This window comes from Elgaria multicarinata, chromosome 7 (genome assembly GCF_023053635.1).
Source record: "Elgaria multicarinata webbii isolate HBS135686 ecotype San Diego chromosome 7, rElgMul1.1.pri, whole genome shotgun sequence".
Classification (NCBI taxonomy): domain Eukaryota; kingdom Metazoa; phylum Chordata; class Lepidosauria; order Squamata; family Anguidae; genus Elgaria; species Elgaria multicarinata.
In genome coordinates this window covers 90,955,918-90,971,812 of record NC_086177.1, presented here as the reverse complement: position 1 = coordinate 90,971,812, position 15,895 = coordinate 90,955,918, and the positions used below count along the sequence as shown (strand labels likewise).

At 41.2% G+C, this 15,895-nt stretch overlaps 1 protein-coding gene across 1 annotated transcript in view; it reads left to right on the top strand.

Annotated features, from left to right (window-relative positions):
- Nucleotides 1-15,473, top strand: part of ANGPT1 (angiopoietin 1) — a 190,164-nt gene extending 174,691 nt beyond the window's left edge. The window contains exons 8-9 of the mRNA XM_063131050.1: nt 4,471-4,601; nt 14,429-15,473. Of these exons, the coding sequence (XP_062987120.1) occupies nt 4,471-4,601; nt 14,429-14,589 (292 nt within the window). The 3' untranslated portion in view covers nt 14,590-15,473. The remainder of the gene's footprint in view (nt 1-4,470; nt 4,602-14,428) is intronic.
- The last annotated feature ends 422 nt before the right edge of the window (nt 15,474-15,895 follow it).

Below are 15,895 nucleotides of genomic sequence, written 5' to 3'. Positions count from 1 at the left end.
CTCTTGTTTCTTCAGTTCATGTCTACCCCCTTTTCCTCTTTATGTTACCAAACTAAACAACAGCAAAAGTCCAATGTTGATGTGATTCTACATATAATGGTATCAAGATTGTTTTCGTGCGGTAGGTTACAGATGAGCACATGGCCCTCCTGAATATTAGTGAAACACCACTTGCGAAAGAATGCTGATGCTATCATGTAGAAACTCACATCAAAACTGCTTGTGTTGCATTTTTAATCAATGTGCCCTTTTTGCATTAGTTATATAGTGGGGGGGAGACTCGGAAGAGCTAATGGAAGTGCAAGCTACTTGACGCTGCACATGTACCATGCTTTATACAAGATTGGGAACAAAACCAGAACAATGGAGGCTTCCCAGTATATCAGTTCCACTTTGGAAATACGGGGCAAACTAGACATGATGTCAAATGTGTTGTTATTATTTTTATTATTAATAACAATATAATTATTCCTTACCTGCCTCTCCCTTTGGATCGAGGCAGGGAACAACATTAGTACAACAGTACAATATAAATCAAATACATCAAATTAATTAAAAGACCATATAAAACCAATACAATATCAAAAAACAATCAAAACATTTTAAAATTCTTGGTTTAAAATTCATCTGGGTAGGCCTGCCAGAAGAGACTAGACTTTATAGGTGTCTTAAACTCTGAGAGATAGTTAAGCTGATGAATCTCCTCCGGCAGGCCATTCTACAGTCTGGGGGCGACAGAAGAAAAGGTCTTCTGGGTAACATTTGTCAGCCTAGGCCATAGCTAGACCTAAGGTTTATCCCTGGATCATCCAGGGTAGGGTGACCATATGAAAAGGAGGGCAGGGCTCCTGTATCTTTAACAGTTGCATAGAAAAGGGAATTTCAGCAGGTGTCATTTGTATATATGGAGAACATGGTGAAATTCTCTCTTCTTCACAGCAGTTAAAGCTGCAGGAGCTATACTAGAGTGACCAGATTTAAAAGAGGGCAGGGCACCTGCAACTTCAACTGTTGTGATGAAGAGAGAATTTCATCAGGTTCTCCATATATACAAATGACTCCTGCTGAAATTTCCTTTTCAATACAACTGTTAAAGATACAGGAGCCCTGTCCTCCTTTTCATATGGTCACCTTAATCCAGGGGTCAAACCTGTTCATCTAGGTGCCACACAGGGGATCCAGTGCTCAGGCAGGGGTGAACCCTGGACAATCCCAGCATAAACCTTAGGTCTAGCTGTGGCCTCAGTCTTCACTGACTGAAGTAAGTTCTCCCCAGAGGACCTGAATGTGTGGGGTGGATTGTATGGGAGGCAATCCTGATGGTAACCTGGACCCAAACCATGTGGGACTTTAAACCAACAATTTGTACTTCTCCCAAAAACTAATTGTCAGCCAGTGGAGTGATTTTAATGTTGGTGTAATATGCTCACCCGTAGATGTATTATGTTTAATATGAACTTAAAAATGGAAATTGCCACCATGGAGAAGAGGACCAGAGTGAGGAATGTAGCAGACGGAGGAAGAAGATGAGTCTAGCCAGCTGCATACACACACTTCTTTTAGAATCAATATATATCACAAATAGAAACCATTTCCCCAATAAATCATCCAAATTTGGCTCCCCATAGCTGCTGCTATCATGGCTTATAAAAACCACAGGAGATCTTTACAGATTCCCCACATCATGGGCACTTTGGCCCTAAGATTAACAAAATTTCTCAAGGGGGTTCCATACATCCACTCTAAGAAACCTCTGGCTCTTCAGCATGTTCATCTAATAGATTTCTTTAAGTGAAGTTAAAAAGACAGAGTTCTTTTTTTCCCCCATTTTTTTTTAATGCTGACATCGGCTTCTGTGAACCTGGCAAGGATGATGTACTGACGATGTGTGACAGTTTAAAATAAGTCTGGAGATACCATGTTCTGGAGTCATTTTTCTATCAGTACTGCTCCAAAGGAGTTTATTTTCTTCTGGGTGGGGAAAAAAAGTAAGATCATTTACCAAAATAAACCATCAGTGTCCAGATCCAGTAAATCTAGAAGGCTTTAATCTCAATTTAGTTTGTTTATATTCAAGCAACAACAAAAAATGCAGAAGGACCAGCAGAATAGTTTCAAATATATTGCTCCCAAACCTAGCCTGCTTATTGCTTTAGAAAACAATATCTAATTGGCACTGCCTTTAAACTGTGCCTTATAAAGTTTGGCTGTTTTTATGGCCAGACTTTCTCTGTTTTGACTTTTCCCGAGATACTTTATCTTTGCCCTGCATTCAAAACCTCCCCTGCATTGCATTTATCACACAAGTTTGAATGGTTACATTCTTTCTAACAGCATGCCTTTACCGCCCCCACCCCACCCCACACACACACTTGTTGGAGAAATTTCTAGCTATTTAAATAGAAATGTGCCAGGGAGTAGCTGCATCGCTCCCTTCAGCATGAGTGGGCTTTGTGCAACGTACTGTGCAAACTTATACATGTCTATTCAGTAGAAAGTCCCATGGAGTTCAGTGGTGATTACTCCAAGCCCTTATTAAATGGATAGAGGATTGGATCTCTATATGCAGTGGGCCTGTTCAGATGGCACTTCAGGTTCTGTGGTTAGTGAAACTGTAGCCCCATTCAGAAGACACCTTAAACCATGGCTTTAACCATGGTTTATAAGGCTTTTTGCCTTATTCACTGTGGTTTAAGCCGTGGTTTAAGGTGTCTTCTGAACAGGGCCTGTGGTTCTCTGGGGTTAGCAAAATGCATCATACAAAACAAATTAATCCCTGCTGCTTAACCAACAGCCTTAACCAGCAAGGTTTAAGGTGTCTTCTGAACAGCCCACTGAGGGCAAACCACCTCTGCAAGGCCAAGTTGGAGATGTACTGGGCCTGGAGGGCAGAAGGGAAGTGCACTCTCTGTTCTGCTATTGGGCAGGAGACCTGGGGCCACTGAAAAGCTGCCTCCCCTGCCTCCCAAGTAGAACATCACAGCCAGGAGGGAAACAGCCTGGTCTTTTCCATTAGCCAGAGAAGGTGCAACTGCAGGGAACTGGTTTCCTCCCTCCTTGCCAGAAAGAATGCTGAGCTCCCAACTCACAGTTACCCTGGGAGTCGCAGAAGCAAGTGGAAAGGTTCCATTGACCAAAGGAACAAGAGTCACCAATTGCTATTTAAGCAAGGAAATATCAGCCGGACCTCAGCTAGATATAAATGCCTGCTTATCACTTTGGTTTTGCCTTGAAGAATGGATTCCCTACCTCTGCTTTTTCCCTCCAGTCAGCCTCCTTTGTGTGTCTTTTCTTTTTTACTTCAAAAGCCTGTGAGCTTGAACTTATCAAGGGCCTCTCTCTCTGTCTGTCTCTCTGTCTCTCTCTCTCTCTGTTGTGTGTGTGTGTGTGAGCCACTCTGGAAGTCTGAAAAGTAAGATAAAAATACAAGTCAGGATAAGAACCTCCTGTGCCATGGTCCTGGTGGAAATCCATGCACGCGCCCCATAGGAGAGGAAGCTGGCACTGAAGGCAGTCCAAAGAATGTTGGAGATGGTGCAAACATTCAGTTGCCATCTGCAAACAGAAGCATCTGGTTCATCCAGTCGCTCTCTCATTGGTCAGGGGACCTGGTTTCAGGTCTTCCTTACAACCTGCCCAATGCATGATAGCAGAAAGATTGGATTGTATGTGTGTTATTCTCATCATCTGTTATCTGCACCCTCTTTTTAACTAGTGTAAATCCCATGCTGCCATGGGCGCTAGTAGTCTTGCTCCCTTTCTCCTTTTTTTTGTTCTAAGTCCCCTCACCCCAGAGGGGCTCATGAATAATGCAAATGTGGCTCATGTATTGTGAATCCCCCCTCTGAAATTTGCATGTGGTGTGGTCCCCTCCCCTCCCTTGGTGCCCCGATTGGCCTCCTCCATCCCCTCCCCCTCCCCCTCCTCCCTGGTGGTGATAGCCTAACCACATGGCTGTTCCTGGGGCCCGCCTTCTCACCTCAGTGATTGGCTGAGAAGGGCTGTCCCTCATCCCACTGGTGCCTTGCCTGTTTGGTGCAGAGGAAACTTTTTTTGATTTTTTGGGGGAAATTCTGCATATCTACACTGTTCAAACTTCAGTTTAAAACAAAATGAGAAAAATCAGTCTGGTAGATCTTAAATAATAAGCCTTATACGATCATATTCTTATATAAGATAAAATTGTATTGCTCATATTTTTCCAGCAATGTAATTATTAATGCCTCTGTGCAGAAGCCAAATTGCCTTAAATGCTGTGATGCCATTGGATGGAATGGGATATAAATTGAATTACTTAATTAATAATGTTAGAGCTGAAATATTGCTTCCCTGCTTCAAAGAGTTTCCAGGATTTTAGAAATCTCCCAGAGATATGTTGTCATCACATAATCTGAAGTCAAATATGAACCTTTGCAATGGTATTTGATAAAATGCATACTCCCCCCCCCCATTTCCCCTTTTCTCTTTTAGGCTCTATCTAAAGGGTCATTCAGGAACAGCAGGAAAGCAGAGCAGCCTGATACTGCACGGGGCTGATTTTAGTACCAAAGATGCAGACAATGACAACTGTATGTGCAAATGTGCTCTTATGCTAACAGGAGGTAAGCATCAAGTGTTCATAATCTATGGATGGAGATGGATGGATGGATGGATGGATGGAAAAAAGACACTAAAGAGTTGTTTTATACCAAGTCTAAATTTTAATCCTGCTAGCCCAATTCTATCAACACCTTTGCCCAGGGTCTCAATTGGCGGTTCTTCTTAGCCCTTGCTAATGAGATTCTTTTAACGTAAGTTTTCATTGAAATCTCACCCAAAGTGACCATCAGAGTGAATTTGGGACTTCCTCCTAAGGGGGGAACATCTCAAGGGCAGGGATTTTATGGGAGTTTTGTTGACTTGGGAATCTTGGTGTGTCCAAAAGCTCTTGCTCCTACTGACCTACGTGCCCTCTGCTTGCTCAGGAATGAAAATGGATATATTTCAAATGACATTCTTAGGAATGGCATAGGGGCAAACTGAGTAAAAAGACAGCAGAGAACTGCCATCTCTTAAAATGTTTGTAGAAAGCAGAATGATTTGTATTGAGACCATGAAGCAGGGAGATGAGGATTAACCTTTCCCCCTGTATCATTTTCCAAAATAAAATCATCCTCCCCAAATTGTCATTTATCCCATAACAGCAAATATAAGGGAACGTGTAAGTTTCCCCTCATTGGGCAAATAGCAGTTTCTGGTTGGGACACAGTTCCCACGTAGGAGAATTGCAAAGAGGTTGCCCCCTTGTCCTAGGGGCACAATCCCAATCCAAATCACCCACATGCACACATAAACACACGTGGTTGTTTTTTTTACAAAAACTGAATAAGATAGGAGTTCTGGTCATGGATCACTGCCATCATAGAATCATAGAATAGTAGAGTTGGAAGGGGCCTACAAGGCCATCAAGTCCAACCCTCTGCTCAATGCAGGAATCCACCTTAAAGCATCCCTGACAGATGGTTGTCCAGCTGCCTCTTGAATGCCTCTACTGTGGGAGAGCCCACAACCTCCCTAGGTAACTGGTTCCATTGTTGTACTGCTCTAACAGTCAGGAAGTTTTTCCTACTGTCCAGCCGGAATCTGACTTCCTGTAACTTGAGCCGGTTATTCCATGTCCTGCACTCTGGGATGATCGAGAAGAGATCCTAGCCCTCTGTGTGACAACCTTTTAAGTATTTGAAGAGTGCTATCATGTTTCCTCTCAATCTTCTCTTCTCCAGGCTAAACATGCCCAGTTGTTTCAATCTCATGTATGGTTTGGCCATGGAAGTATTGCTTATAGTGCCCAAAAGAGGCAGTACTGCAACGTATTGATAGCATTCAGAGAGGGACCCATTGATTCATGAACCAAGAAATTTATCAACTAGGGTAATCCTATCCATTTGAAGCACTTTTAATGGGGAATGTTTCCAAGTTACAAAAAGCTGTATGAACATATACGGAGAGTTTTCATTTTCCTTTATTTATTTTTGTGGCTAATTATATGACTAACGGTGCTTGACTCATTGTTTCAATGCCAGTAGTACTAATTGAATATGTTTTAAAATATCTAAATAGGTTACTATGGTATTTATTTTTCATGGATTTGCCATGAACAACCAGCTTCCTGTAAGATAGCAGTTTAAACACTTCACAACACAGGACGTTAGAAAGACGTATTCAGCTCTTTGGTCACAACAAACTGTCCGATAACAAAAAGTGGCCACGATAAAAATGTAATATAAATCATTCATCTTTAAAAATAATTGTCTCCTGGACAGTAGAGAATCTTATCGGAATTTCTGTTGGTCTTGGCAACCCCATTAGACTGACTCTTCATTATAAATTATATAAAATGTACATGAGTTTTGTAGCTATCTTGACAGTCCAGGGGAATTCTGTAGTCACTGTGAGATGAACAAAAATTTTATGGGTGGCAAGTAACAAAAGAGATAATCAGAGATGGAGCCTGAAATTGTCAGGGGAAAGCAACAAAAACTAGAAAAAAACCACAATTAATTCTGTAGTATTACTGAATGTTCCATATGTCTGTGGAAGAGGATCAGCGTCAAGTACATGAAAGAGAAATGGCCTTTTCTCAAACAGCAGACTTCAGGCCGGTCATTCCAGAGCAGTCTTCCCCAACCTGGTGCCATCCAGATGTGTCAGACCCAACCTGGTGTCATCCAGATGTGTTGGCTGTGGGATGCTGGGACTTGTAGACCAAGATTGGGAGGGTGCCAGCTTGAGGAAGCCTGCTCCAGAGATGTTCCAGTTGCTTTGGTAAGAAGTCCCAATGTTGATAGTGTGAGGATTGCTGCCCTTAGTCTCTTGGTAATGCTGGGCTGAAAATGTTCTCTGCCTCCTTTTCATTCACTTACATTGGAAAAAATCTTTTTTGAAAACAAAGGAAAAAAGGAGAATAATGTTTCGGTGAAATTCTCAAGGGTGGGGTGCAAAGTTCTTGCACTGACATTAGTTATGAGATGGCCAAGGGTTAAGGATGTTGGAGAAATCCACAATGGAATCAAATGAATTTAGATTTTTATGAATCTGACCACAGATTCCACAGAAGACCAGCTTTTCCCCATTTGGGCAGATTCCGCAGACTTGCAGGACATTTTTTTAACCTTCCCAAATTTTGCACAGATCTAGTAATAGAAAAATATGCAAAATTTTAAAAAAAGGAAAAAAAAGTGCATTTAACCCATAAGCTAAAACATGAAAATGTGCATTTGGGGGAGAGTTTTTGTAAGTGTGAATTTGCACAAATTTGCACAAATACAGATTTGCACAAATTCAGAAACTCTAAAAAGATCTGATTCCATCAATGAGCAGATGACAGAATGAAAGACACCTGGCAATCCATGAAACACATCCAGAATGGATTTTATACAATCTGTACATCCCAGGCTGAGGCTGGTATGGATGTGAAGCACAAATAGACACAGAGACAGAAAAGTGATGGGGAGGTGTGTAATAGAAAGGGGGAGGGGGAAACACAGCACCCTTGACTGCCTTGCTATGAAAAATAACCTCAAGGGCACTCACAAAGAAAAAAGAGGAGGGGGAGAAATTCCAAAGCACCTTGAAAACGAGGCAGAAAAATGGAAGGAGCATTTACAGGGGAAGTAAACTTGGTGGCATTTGGACAAGTTTTGGCACAGCACTAGAATTTCTTGGAATTCAATGGGCCTGTTCAGTCCTTAAACCCTGCAGGTTGGGGCTGTTGGTTAAGGTGTCTTGTGCGATGCATTGTGCTGCTAAACCATCTGCAGCAGGGTTAGTGGCTCTAACTGTGGCTTAAAGGGTTATGTGCGACAGCATGGCTTGTGGTTACTGCTAACTCCAGAGAACCACAGTTTCAATAACCACAGAGCCTGAAGTGCCCATTGCTTAAAGTGATGTAATAGATATTCCCACCTCACAGGAAATGTTGTGATTTGTAGTTCTCTAAGGCAAGATAGGAATCTGTAGCAGAGAATTCTCTGCATCCTTACTAGATTACAGTTCCCAAATTTTGGGGGGAGTGACCACAACACTAGAAGTTTTGTAAACTGCCCAGAGAGCTTCAGCTATTGGGCGGTACAGAAATGCAACAAATAAATAAATCTTTTGTAAAACTGGGATGTCTTTAGTGTAAATATGCCCAGAGAATCAATTTGCCCTGCCTATAACTTCACATTGGTCATACAACTACTGATACTGTCTTCACCATATGGATGGAGATATTATCATTTTTTTTAAAAAAAAAGATCTCCCCTAAATGAGATCAATCCTTGATCTCAGCAAAAAGATCTAAGCACTCAATGATAAAGCTCAGAAATAACAAGGACCTAGGAGAGGATTTTGTCTCCTCAGCTTGACATGGAATGGTAGATTTCAGGTTTTGCCAAAATACTGGTCATTTTACTTCATTGCTGGTATATATATATATATATATATATATATATATATATATATATATATATACACCTCTGATACTCACAAGCTGTAATAACAATAAGACTTATGGAACAGTATGTGTGAGTATCAGTGGTTTTTTTAAAAATGTTTGAAAGACTGGGTGGAACTGAATGAGACAATTATGGAAGAGTAAACGAGATTTGGGGCAGGTATGCCTGCATCACGCTATTGTTTTGTCCCTGCCTCCAATGTTTGCAACATGATATAAAAAGTTATCTAATGCAGCTTTTGTTGATCGTTATAATTGCCATCAGTGCTCTAGAATGTACACAGATCACAAAAGTAGCACAGTCTCTTTCTCAAGGATTTACGATCTGCATTGGACCATCAAAATAGGTGTTTTCCAATGAAAAGTCCAGTGAAAGGCTTGTGGCTTTTGCCCTGGTACAGACATGTGTATATAGAGATAGCTCTCACTTGATCACTCAAGACTTAATAACTTTCTGCTAAATGGGCAAATCATCTTCACTGAAAGGTATTGAGATTGAGTTGGCCTTGCATGAAATGAAGATTCGGTATCTGGGGATTAATCTGTGATGGCTCATTCAAAGAATCCAGTGATGATTCGACATGTGTATGTGAACTGGATCACATAGATCAACCATAATAGATGTTGCTCCAAGTCCTCATAAAGGTGAATCCACTCAATTGTGGAAGTCAGGCAGGACTCCTTAAATGTGGTCTGCACTTTAGCAGATTGTTCCTGTAGGCATAATTTAGGTAGTCTGTCACCCAGGGCTGTGTTGGGATGGCGTGCTGTTTAGGTTGCCTGACTTAAGAAAGAAAGAAAAATCCCCCAAAGAGAGGCTGTCTTTCATGCTATGATTGTTGTTGTGAAGTAGAATGGTAATGAATACCACCTTCTGGTCCATACTCATGACAGCGTAAACGGAGCTGAGAGCCGCTTATGTGTTCCAGGCTCAGCTCTGGAAAAAAAATGAGCATTAGATTTTTCCATGTTTAGCTTTGTCTTAAATTTCTACAAGATTATGCTCTTGTTACAGTCAAACATCAGCTGTACTGCTTTCTTTTTCTTTGGTTATTAGCCCCTTAGGTATAGCTTTGTAATCAAAGAGAGGTCAACTGTATCAAAATAGGAGAATGCCAGAATGTATTTGGCACCAACCCTTCCCCAAAGATTTCATTATGAAGTGTTACTTCAAGGGGTGGGGGAAGCCTACAAAGTATTGTTCAAAACATATAAGAAATTACTTTACAAGGCTCAAATCATAAATTCACTCTGGTCCAAACGCAGAGTAGTGTAAGCCTTGGAACTATGCGCTAATCATTGTTACTGATGTACCCAGTGGTTAAAAAACAACAAGGACTCCTTCCCTTCAGATGGAGTGTAGAGAACAAATTCTGCTGACACAATGCATGAGCCATATGGGAAATAAGTTCTACACACACACACACACACACACACACACACACACAAAGTTTCCACTGCATCTCTGGAGACTGGATGGGAAACCTTGAACAGTGAAGGTGTTATTTTTATTCTTTAAAAAACAAAACAACCACAAACAGTTAGGAAGCATTTCAGTTTGGAAGGCATCACGTTGTTCCACGAAGTCAAAGAAACTTCACACCACTCTACTAACTGTGGGCGCTCGACTTGATTATTACTTGGCTCTGTTAGGCCTCCACTGTGGAAGCTTCCAGCAGGGTTGCAGATGCTGCCTTGCACATGCAGCGAACTCCTACTAAAGAAGAGCAAAGGCAGTGGTTGCTCTCTTCCTTTCCCTTTGGGAGAAGGAGAACACTCTTTATTTTGTTTCACTATTAACCCTCAACACCTACAGCATGACCCTACAAATGCTGGTCTGGTAAATATCCCCCTCCCTTTGAAGAATTAGTGCTCTAGTGAGTAATGAAATACAGCCTATACGTTTCTTTGCTTTAGGGTCTGTATCTTCCACGTAGTTCTTCATTGTGCTTCATGGAAGGAATTCTTTATTTGTGGGCCAAACTAGACATGATGCTGGAGACCCGTGATGAAAACTATACACTGAGGGCAGAAGATGACTTGGATTAGGGTTGCGTTGCTAGGGGAGGGGGTTTAGCACTTTTTATCCGGACAATTTCTCAAACTTAAAATGCCCCCACCCACCCACGCACTAAGTGACCATATGAAAAGGAGGACAGGGCTTCTGTATCTTTAATAGTTGTATTGAAAAAGGAATTTCAGCAGGTGCCATTTGTATGTGTGCGGCACCTGGTGAAATTCCCTCTTTGCAACAGTTAAAGCTGCAGGAGCCCTGCCGTCTTGACCAGATGCAAAAGAGGGCAGGGCTCCTGCAGCTTTAACTGTTGTAATGAAGAGGGAATTTCACCAGGTGCTGCACATATACAAATAACACCTGCTGAAATCCCCTTTTCTATACAACTGTTAAACATACAGGATCCCTGTCCTCCTTTTCATATGGTCACCCTACCCCCCCCAGCTCCTATTAACAATGGACAGAAAAAAGAAAGCATTCTGCACTGTATCTGCTAATAGCAGCTTCTGAGTGAGAGCAGAGTCTTAGGTCAGGGGAAAGAATGAATATCCCTCTCACCCAACATTTAAATCCAAATTTCCTCTACCCATCCAGTGGCTGTTTTTATTAAAGAAAAAGACTTTGAGAGATCCAATCACAGATCTCCCACATAATATTTACTTTGGCTTTTAGAAATACCACTGCAATTTAACTTAAACAGAAACTCAAAGCTAATGTGGGAGTTCTTTCTCAGGTGATACATGTGACAGCTTTTGAGGCAATCCCAAAGAATTTTGGTTATACTTTCAACAGTTCTCACAGGAGTTTCACATATTCATTCACTCATTGATCACAATTCGATACCACCCAATAACCAAAGCTCTCTGGGTAGTTTTCAAAGTTTGAAGCCCTGAAAGTGCAATATGACAACATAATATAAAGCTGTTAACATACAAAAACATTAAAAAAAACATTTTTAACAATCAACCGTAAAAATACTAGAGGCTGTTAAAATGTCTTAAATGCCTTAAATGAGTAGAGGAAAGTCTTAAACTGGTTCCAGAAAGATGTCAGTGTTGGCACCCAGTGGACCTCACTGGGGAGAGTATTTCACATCTGGAAGCCACCACTAAGAAGTCTCTTTCCCTTGTCAGAGGAGGCATTTGGAGGATGGCCTCAAGTGATGTTCATAGTAGGTTCAGAAGCAGCATTCAGTCAGGTATTGTGGTGCTGAGCCATATAAGGCTTTATGGGTCAAAACCAGCACATTAGGCTCAGAAACGTATGGACAGCCAGTCAAAGCAGGTCAGTGGCAGTGCTAGATGTTCAGATCTTCTGGTCCCTGCTATCACCTGGCCACCACAGTTTGTACAAGCTGCAGCTTCCAAACCATCTTCAAAGGCAACCCCATGCATTGCACCAACCTAACTTGGAGATTACCAGAGCATAGACTACTGAAGCCAAGTTATCCCTGCCCAGACTGAGCCAACAGCCAAAGCTGGTAGAATGCATCTGAGGCCACCTAAAGTGACTAGATGGCTCAGGAGAACCCCCAAAGTGCAAACCTGCTCTTTCAGGGAGAGTGCAAACTTATCCAGAAGAGGTTGAACACCCTCCATCTGTGTTACCCCCAGCTAACAGCAGCTAACATACCCTTGATTTATTTGTTTTTTAAAAAAGGAAGGGGGGAAGAAATATGGATGATGATGATGATGATGATGATGATGATGATGATGATGATGATTGCAACAGAATGAGAGAAAGGGTGGGTGAGGAAAGAGATACCTGTGAGCAAATGCACACCTAAAACACACAGTGGTTTGATATGAATTAAGACAAAAACTTCCAAGAAATGGTGGTTTGAAGTCATAGAATAAATACATAATAAAAGAGGAGAAAGGAAGGAAGGGCCATGTTTCTGTTATGAATTTTTCTCCAGTTAGAGTTGCCCATTTGACAATCTCAACTCTGCTGGTAAAATGATCTGCTGCTTCCCTACATCCGAATTAAGGCTAATTTAGAATGTTTGGGTTAATTTCTTTTCGGTGCCATTTACAATGGAGAAGAGTCTGTAAAATGTTTGTTCCCGAATGACTTCTTTGGCCATGTTTACCTCTTTAAAAGTTTGGCTACAAATATTTAAACAATTAAAACAAAAACCTGCAGAGGGCAGAATTTGAGCTCACATTTAAATTAATGGTAAGAGAAAACTTTCCAATCAATAATCCGTGCAATCCGCTGTCATATAAATTGCATGTATGCAATTCATGTATGCAATTCAACAAATAGTATTAGGCACCAACAGACGCTTGAATCTTTTAACAGCAATCAGTCTAGTAAGAATTCGAGAGTGTTCAGAAGGTCCAGATCAGTGGAGATTGGTGGCTCCGATTTCAGTGGGGCTGTAAATCCATTCTGGGTTTCAGTCAGAACCAGCAGGAACTCTAAAGGAGCTATCCAAGGTTCTGAAACGATTTTGGAGATGGTGTTCAGCACCTTGAATTGCTCATTTAGAGTTTTGGCTGGTTAAGCAGTTTGAGCTAAACATTATGCCAGATTGTTTTCGGGAGCCGAAGGTTCGACCATATAACACCTGCTCTGGTCCGCTTGCACTGGCTGCCTGTATGTTTCCGAGCCCAATTCAAGTTGCTGGTTTTGACCTATAAAGCCTTACATGGCTTGGGACCACAATACCTGATGGAACGCCTCTCCCGACGTGAATATACCCGGTCACTATGTTCAACATCTAAGGTCCTCCTCCGGGTGCCTACTCCGAGAGAGGCTCGGAGTGTGGCAACGAGGGACAGGGCCTTTTTGGTGGTGGCCCCCAGACTGTGGAATGATCCCCCTGATGAGGCTCGCCTGGCACTAACGCTGCTATCTTTCAGGCGCCAGGTTAAGACTTTCCTCTTTGCTCAGGCATATGGCAGCACATCTTAATCACCCACATGTTTAGTTTTTTAATGGTTTTTAATGCTTTATGTGTGTATGTTCTGTGTTTTAGAATTTTAAATTTTGTATACTCATTTTTATCTTAATTTTAGAATTTCTGTAAACCGCCCAGAGAGCCCTGGCTATGGGAGCGGTATATAAGTGCAATAAATAAATAATAATGTTTGAAAAGGCAACACTGGCCAGTCTTTGGTTATTTCTGGTGCTGGGCTTCAATAAGATCAAAGCAAGAAAAGCGCACTTTTGAGCAAAAGGAGCTGGGCTAATGTTCTCAGGCTGTCACCTCCTGTAACATTTAATAACACAAATCAGATCAGTATTGAACCACAGTTCATGTTCATATATTTCAGTTCTTTATAGCATCATTTGGAAGGCTTCTGTAAGCTTTAGAAAGAACTTTTCCTGTATTTGCTTCTATACGGCATAAATACAATACTGACTGATGGATCCACAAATTTATCAACTTGTATGAAGGAGATAAATTATGCATGCAAATTATGTGACCAAGTTGTGAAATGGCTACAAATACAATTAAAAATAAGATGTTCAATAGCCAAGCAAATAGAGGGAATTACTTTCTCTGTCTGAGAAAGAGACAGGCCTAGGCAAGGACCCAAAGAGTCCAAGACCTACTGGTATGCTCCCTCCATTTTTTCTTCTTCTGAGCAGCAGATTCATCTGCCACATCACAAAATGTATTTGAAAGGCCCCACACTTTCAGAAGCAGTTTGCCATGTCATTGAAATGCTGTTTCCCCACCCACCCCTTAAACAGCAACACCAGCCCACACGCTTCTCTGGACATATTTAACTAGTTGTGCGGTTCTTTGTATCCCAGCCTCAGAAGGCTTTTGTTTGCTTGCTTAAAAGAAGTTCAACCCATTGCCGTCCCAGTGGCCTTCACCACTTATACACTACCCATGTGCCAGCCGGCTTGATGTTGCAAACCACACTGAACACGCTTCGTTAGTGCATATGGTCTAATGGTTTTGTTCCTAATGATTTCAGGCTGGTGGTTCGATGCCTGCGGGCCTTCCAATCTCAATGGAATGTTCTACTCAGCTGGACAGCACCATGGAAAAATAAATGGAATCAAGTGGCACTACTTCAAAGGCCCCAGTTATTCGTTACGTTCCACAACCATGATGATCCGGCCCTTAGACTTCTAAACACGGCAGGCAGATTCAAGAACCGTGTGCAGTATAGCTACCACATTCTGAAGAACCTCTTATGTAACCTTCAGAAGCAGAAGGTGGGGACTTCCTGAATGCATCAAATGGCCACAGTCCAGCAGTACTCAGATCCCATGTCACAGGCTGCAGTAAATGGGCACAAGTCACCACCAAAAAACACCGGGATGCAGATGAAGTTTTGGGTCCTTGGACTAGAGAAGATGGCTTATATGACTATTCAGTGGACAACGTTACAGTTCGATTGCCACAAATGAACCTGATACCTTTTAACAGAAACATTTTTCTTTCTTTCTTTTGCTTCGAACAACAGAAACTGACAATAACCAGACTACATGCAAACAGGATGAAATTTTGTAAAGCAGAAATAATCCTAACCAGTGGAGGAAGGGTGGTTGCCAATAACAAAAATGGCATTGAATCTATGCAAAAGCACCACTGATATTTATTTGAATTGGTACTTGTGCCTTAAAAAAAAAGAAAAGCAAGGATAGCCACGCAAATATAATTTAGATGGATAACTTCTTTTTAACGTAGGATCAATATAGGAGTGATTGCTCATTAAGCCCATTTCAAATGTGAAACATGCCCCCAGCAAAGAGACTGTGAGTCATGACAGACAAGAGAATGATAAGAGCTATATGCAGAGAGTTGTCAATTGCCCTGCATGGCTACAGTGAATGTAGTTAATCCAGATAATTGGCATAATCCTTCAACTAGGATTTATAGCATGATAACAAAAGAGACCAGGGATATTTTTTTTTAACTGCAACAGCTTTGGCCTCTATCAGACCCAGTCTGGATGTCATGTTAAAAAAAAAAATAGAGAAGTTTTGGGGTTGTTTTTTTTTAAAAAAAAGGTGAAATAAAGGTTATATTATATATGGAATTTCCTTTGAAAAACATACATAACTACAGCATGTATGCAAATGGCATAACCACATATTTTAACTGGATTGGGTTCATTAAACAGTGTTGTTTTTTGCATGTGCACATGTTAGAGTTAATTATTTCCAAATTGTTAGGCCTTCATTTCTTCTCTATATTATTCATCCTTAATTTGAAAACAATTCAAAGAGGAAACTATCAGCTCTTTGCCATGCTTCAGTTACTGCTGTGGAATAAATAAATAAATAACCAGAGAACAAAGGGAATAATTACAATTATGGATTGTAAATACCATGGTCACAAACTAGCCAAATTTAATTATATTAATTTAAATGGGAAAATTCAGCAAAATTCAGTTCTCTTCTATTTGAAATGAATGGGACTTTACTTGGATCAT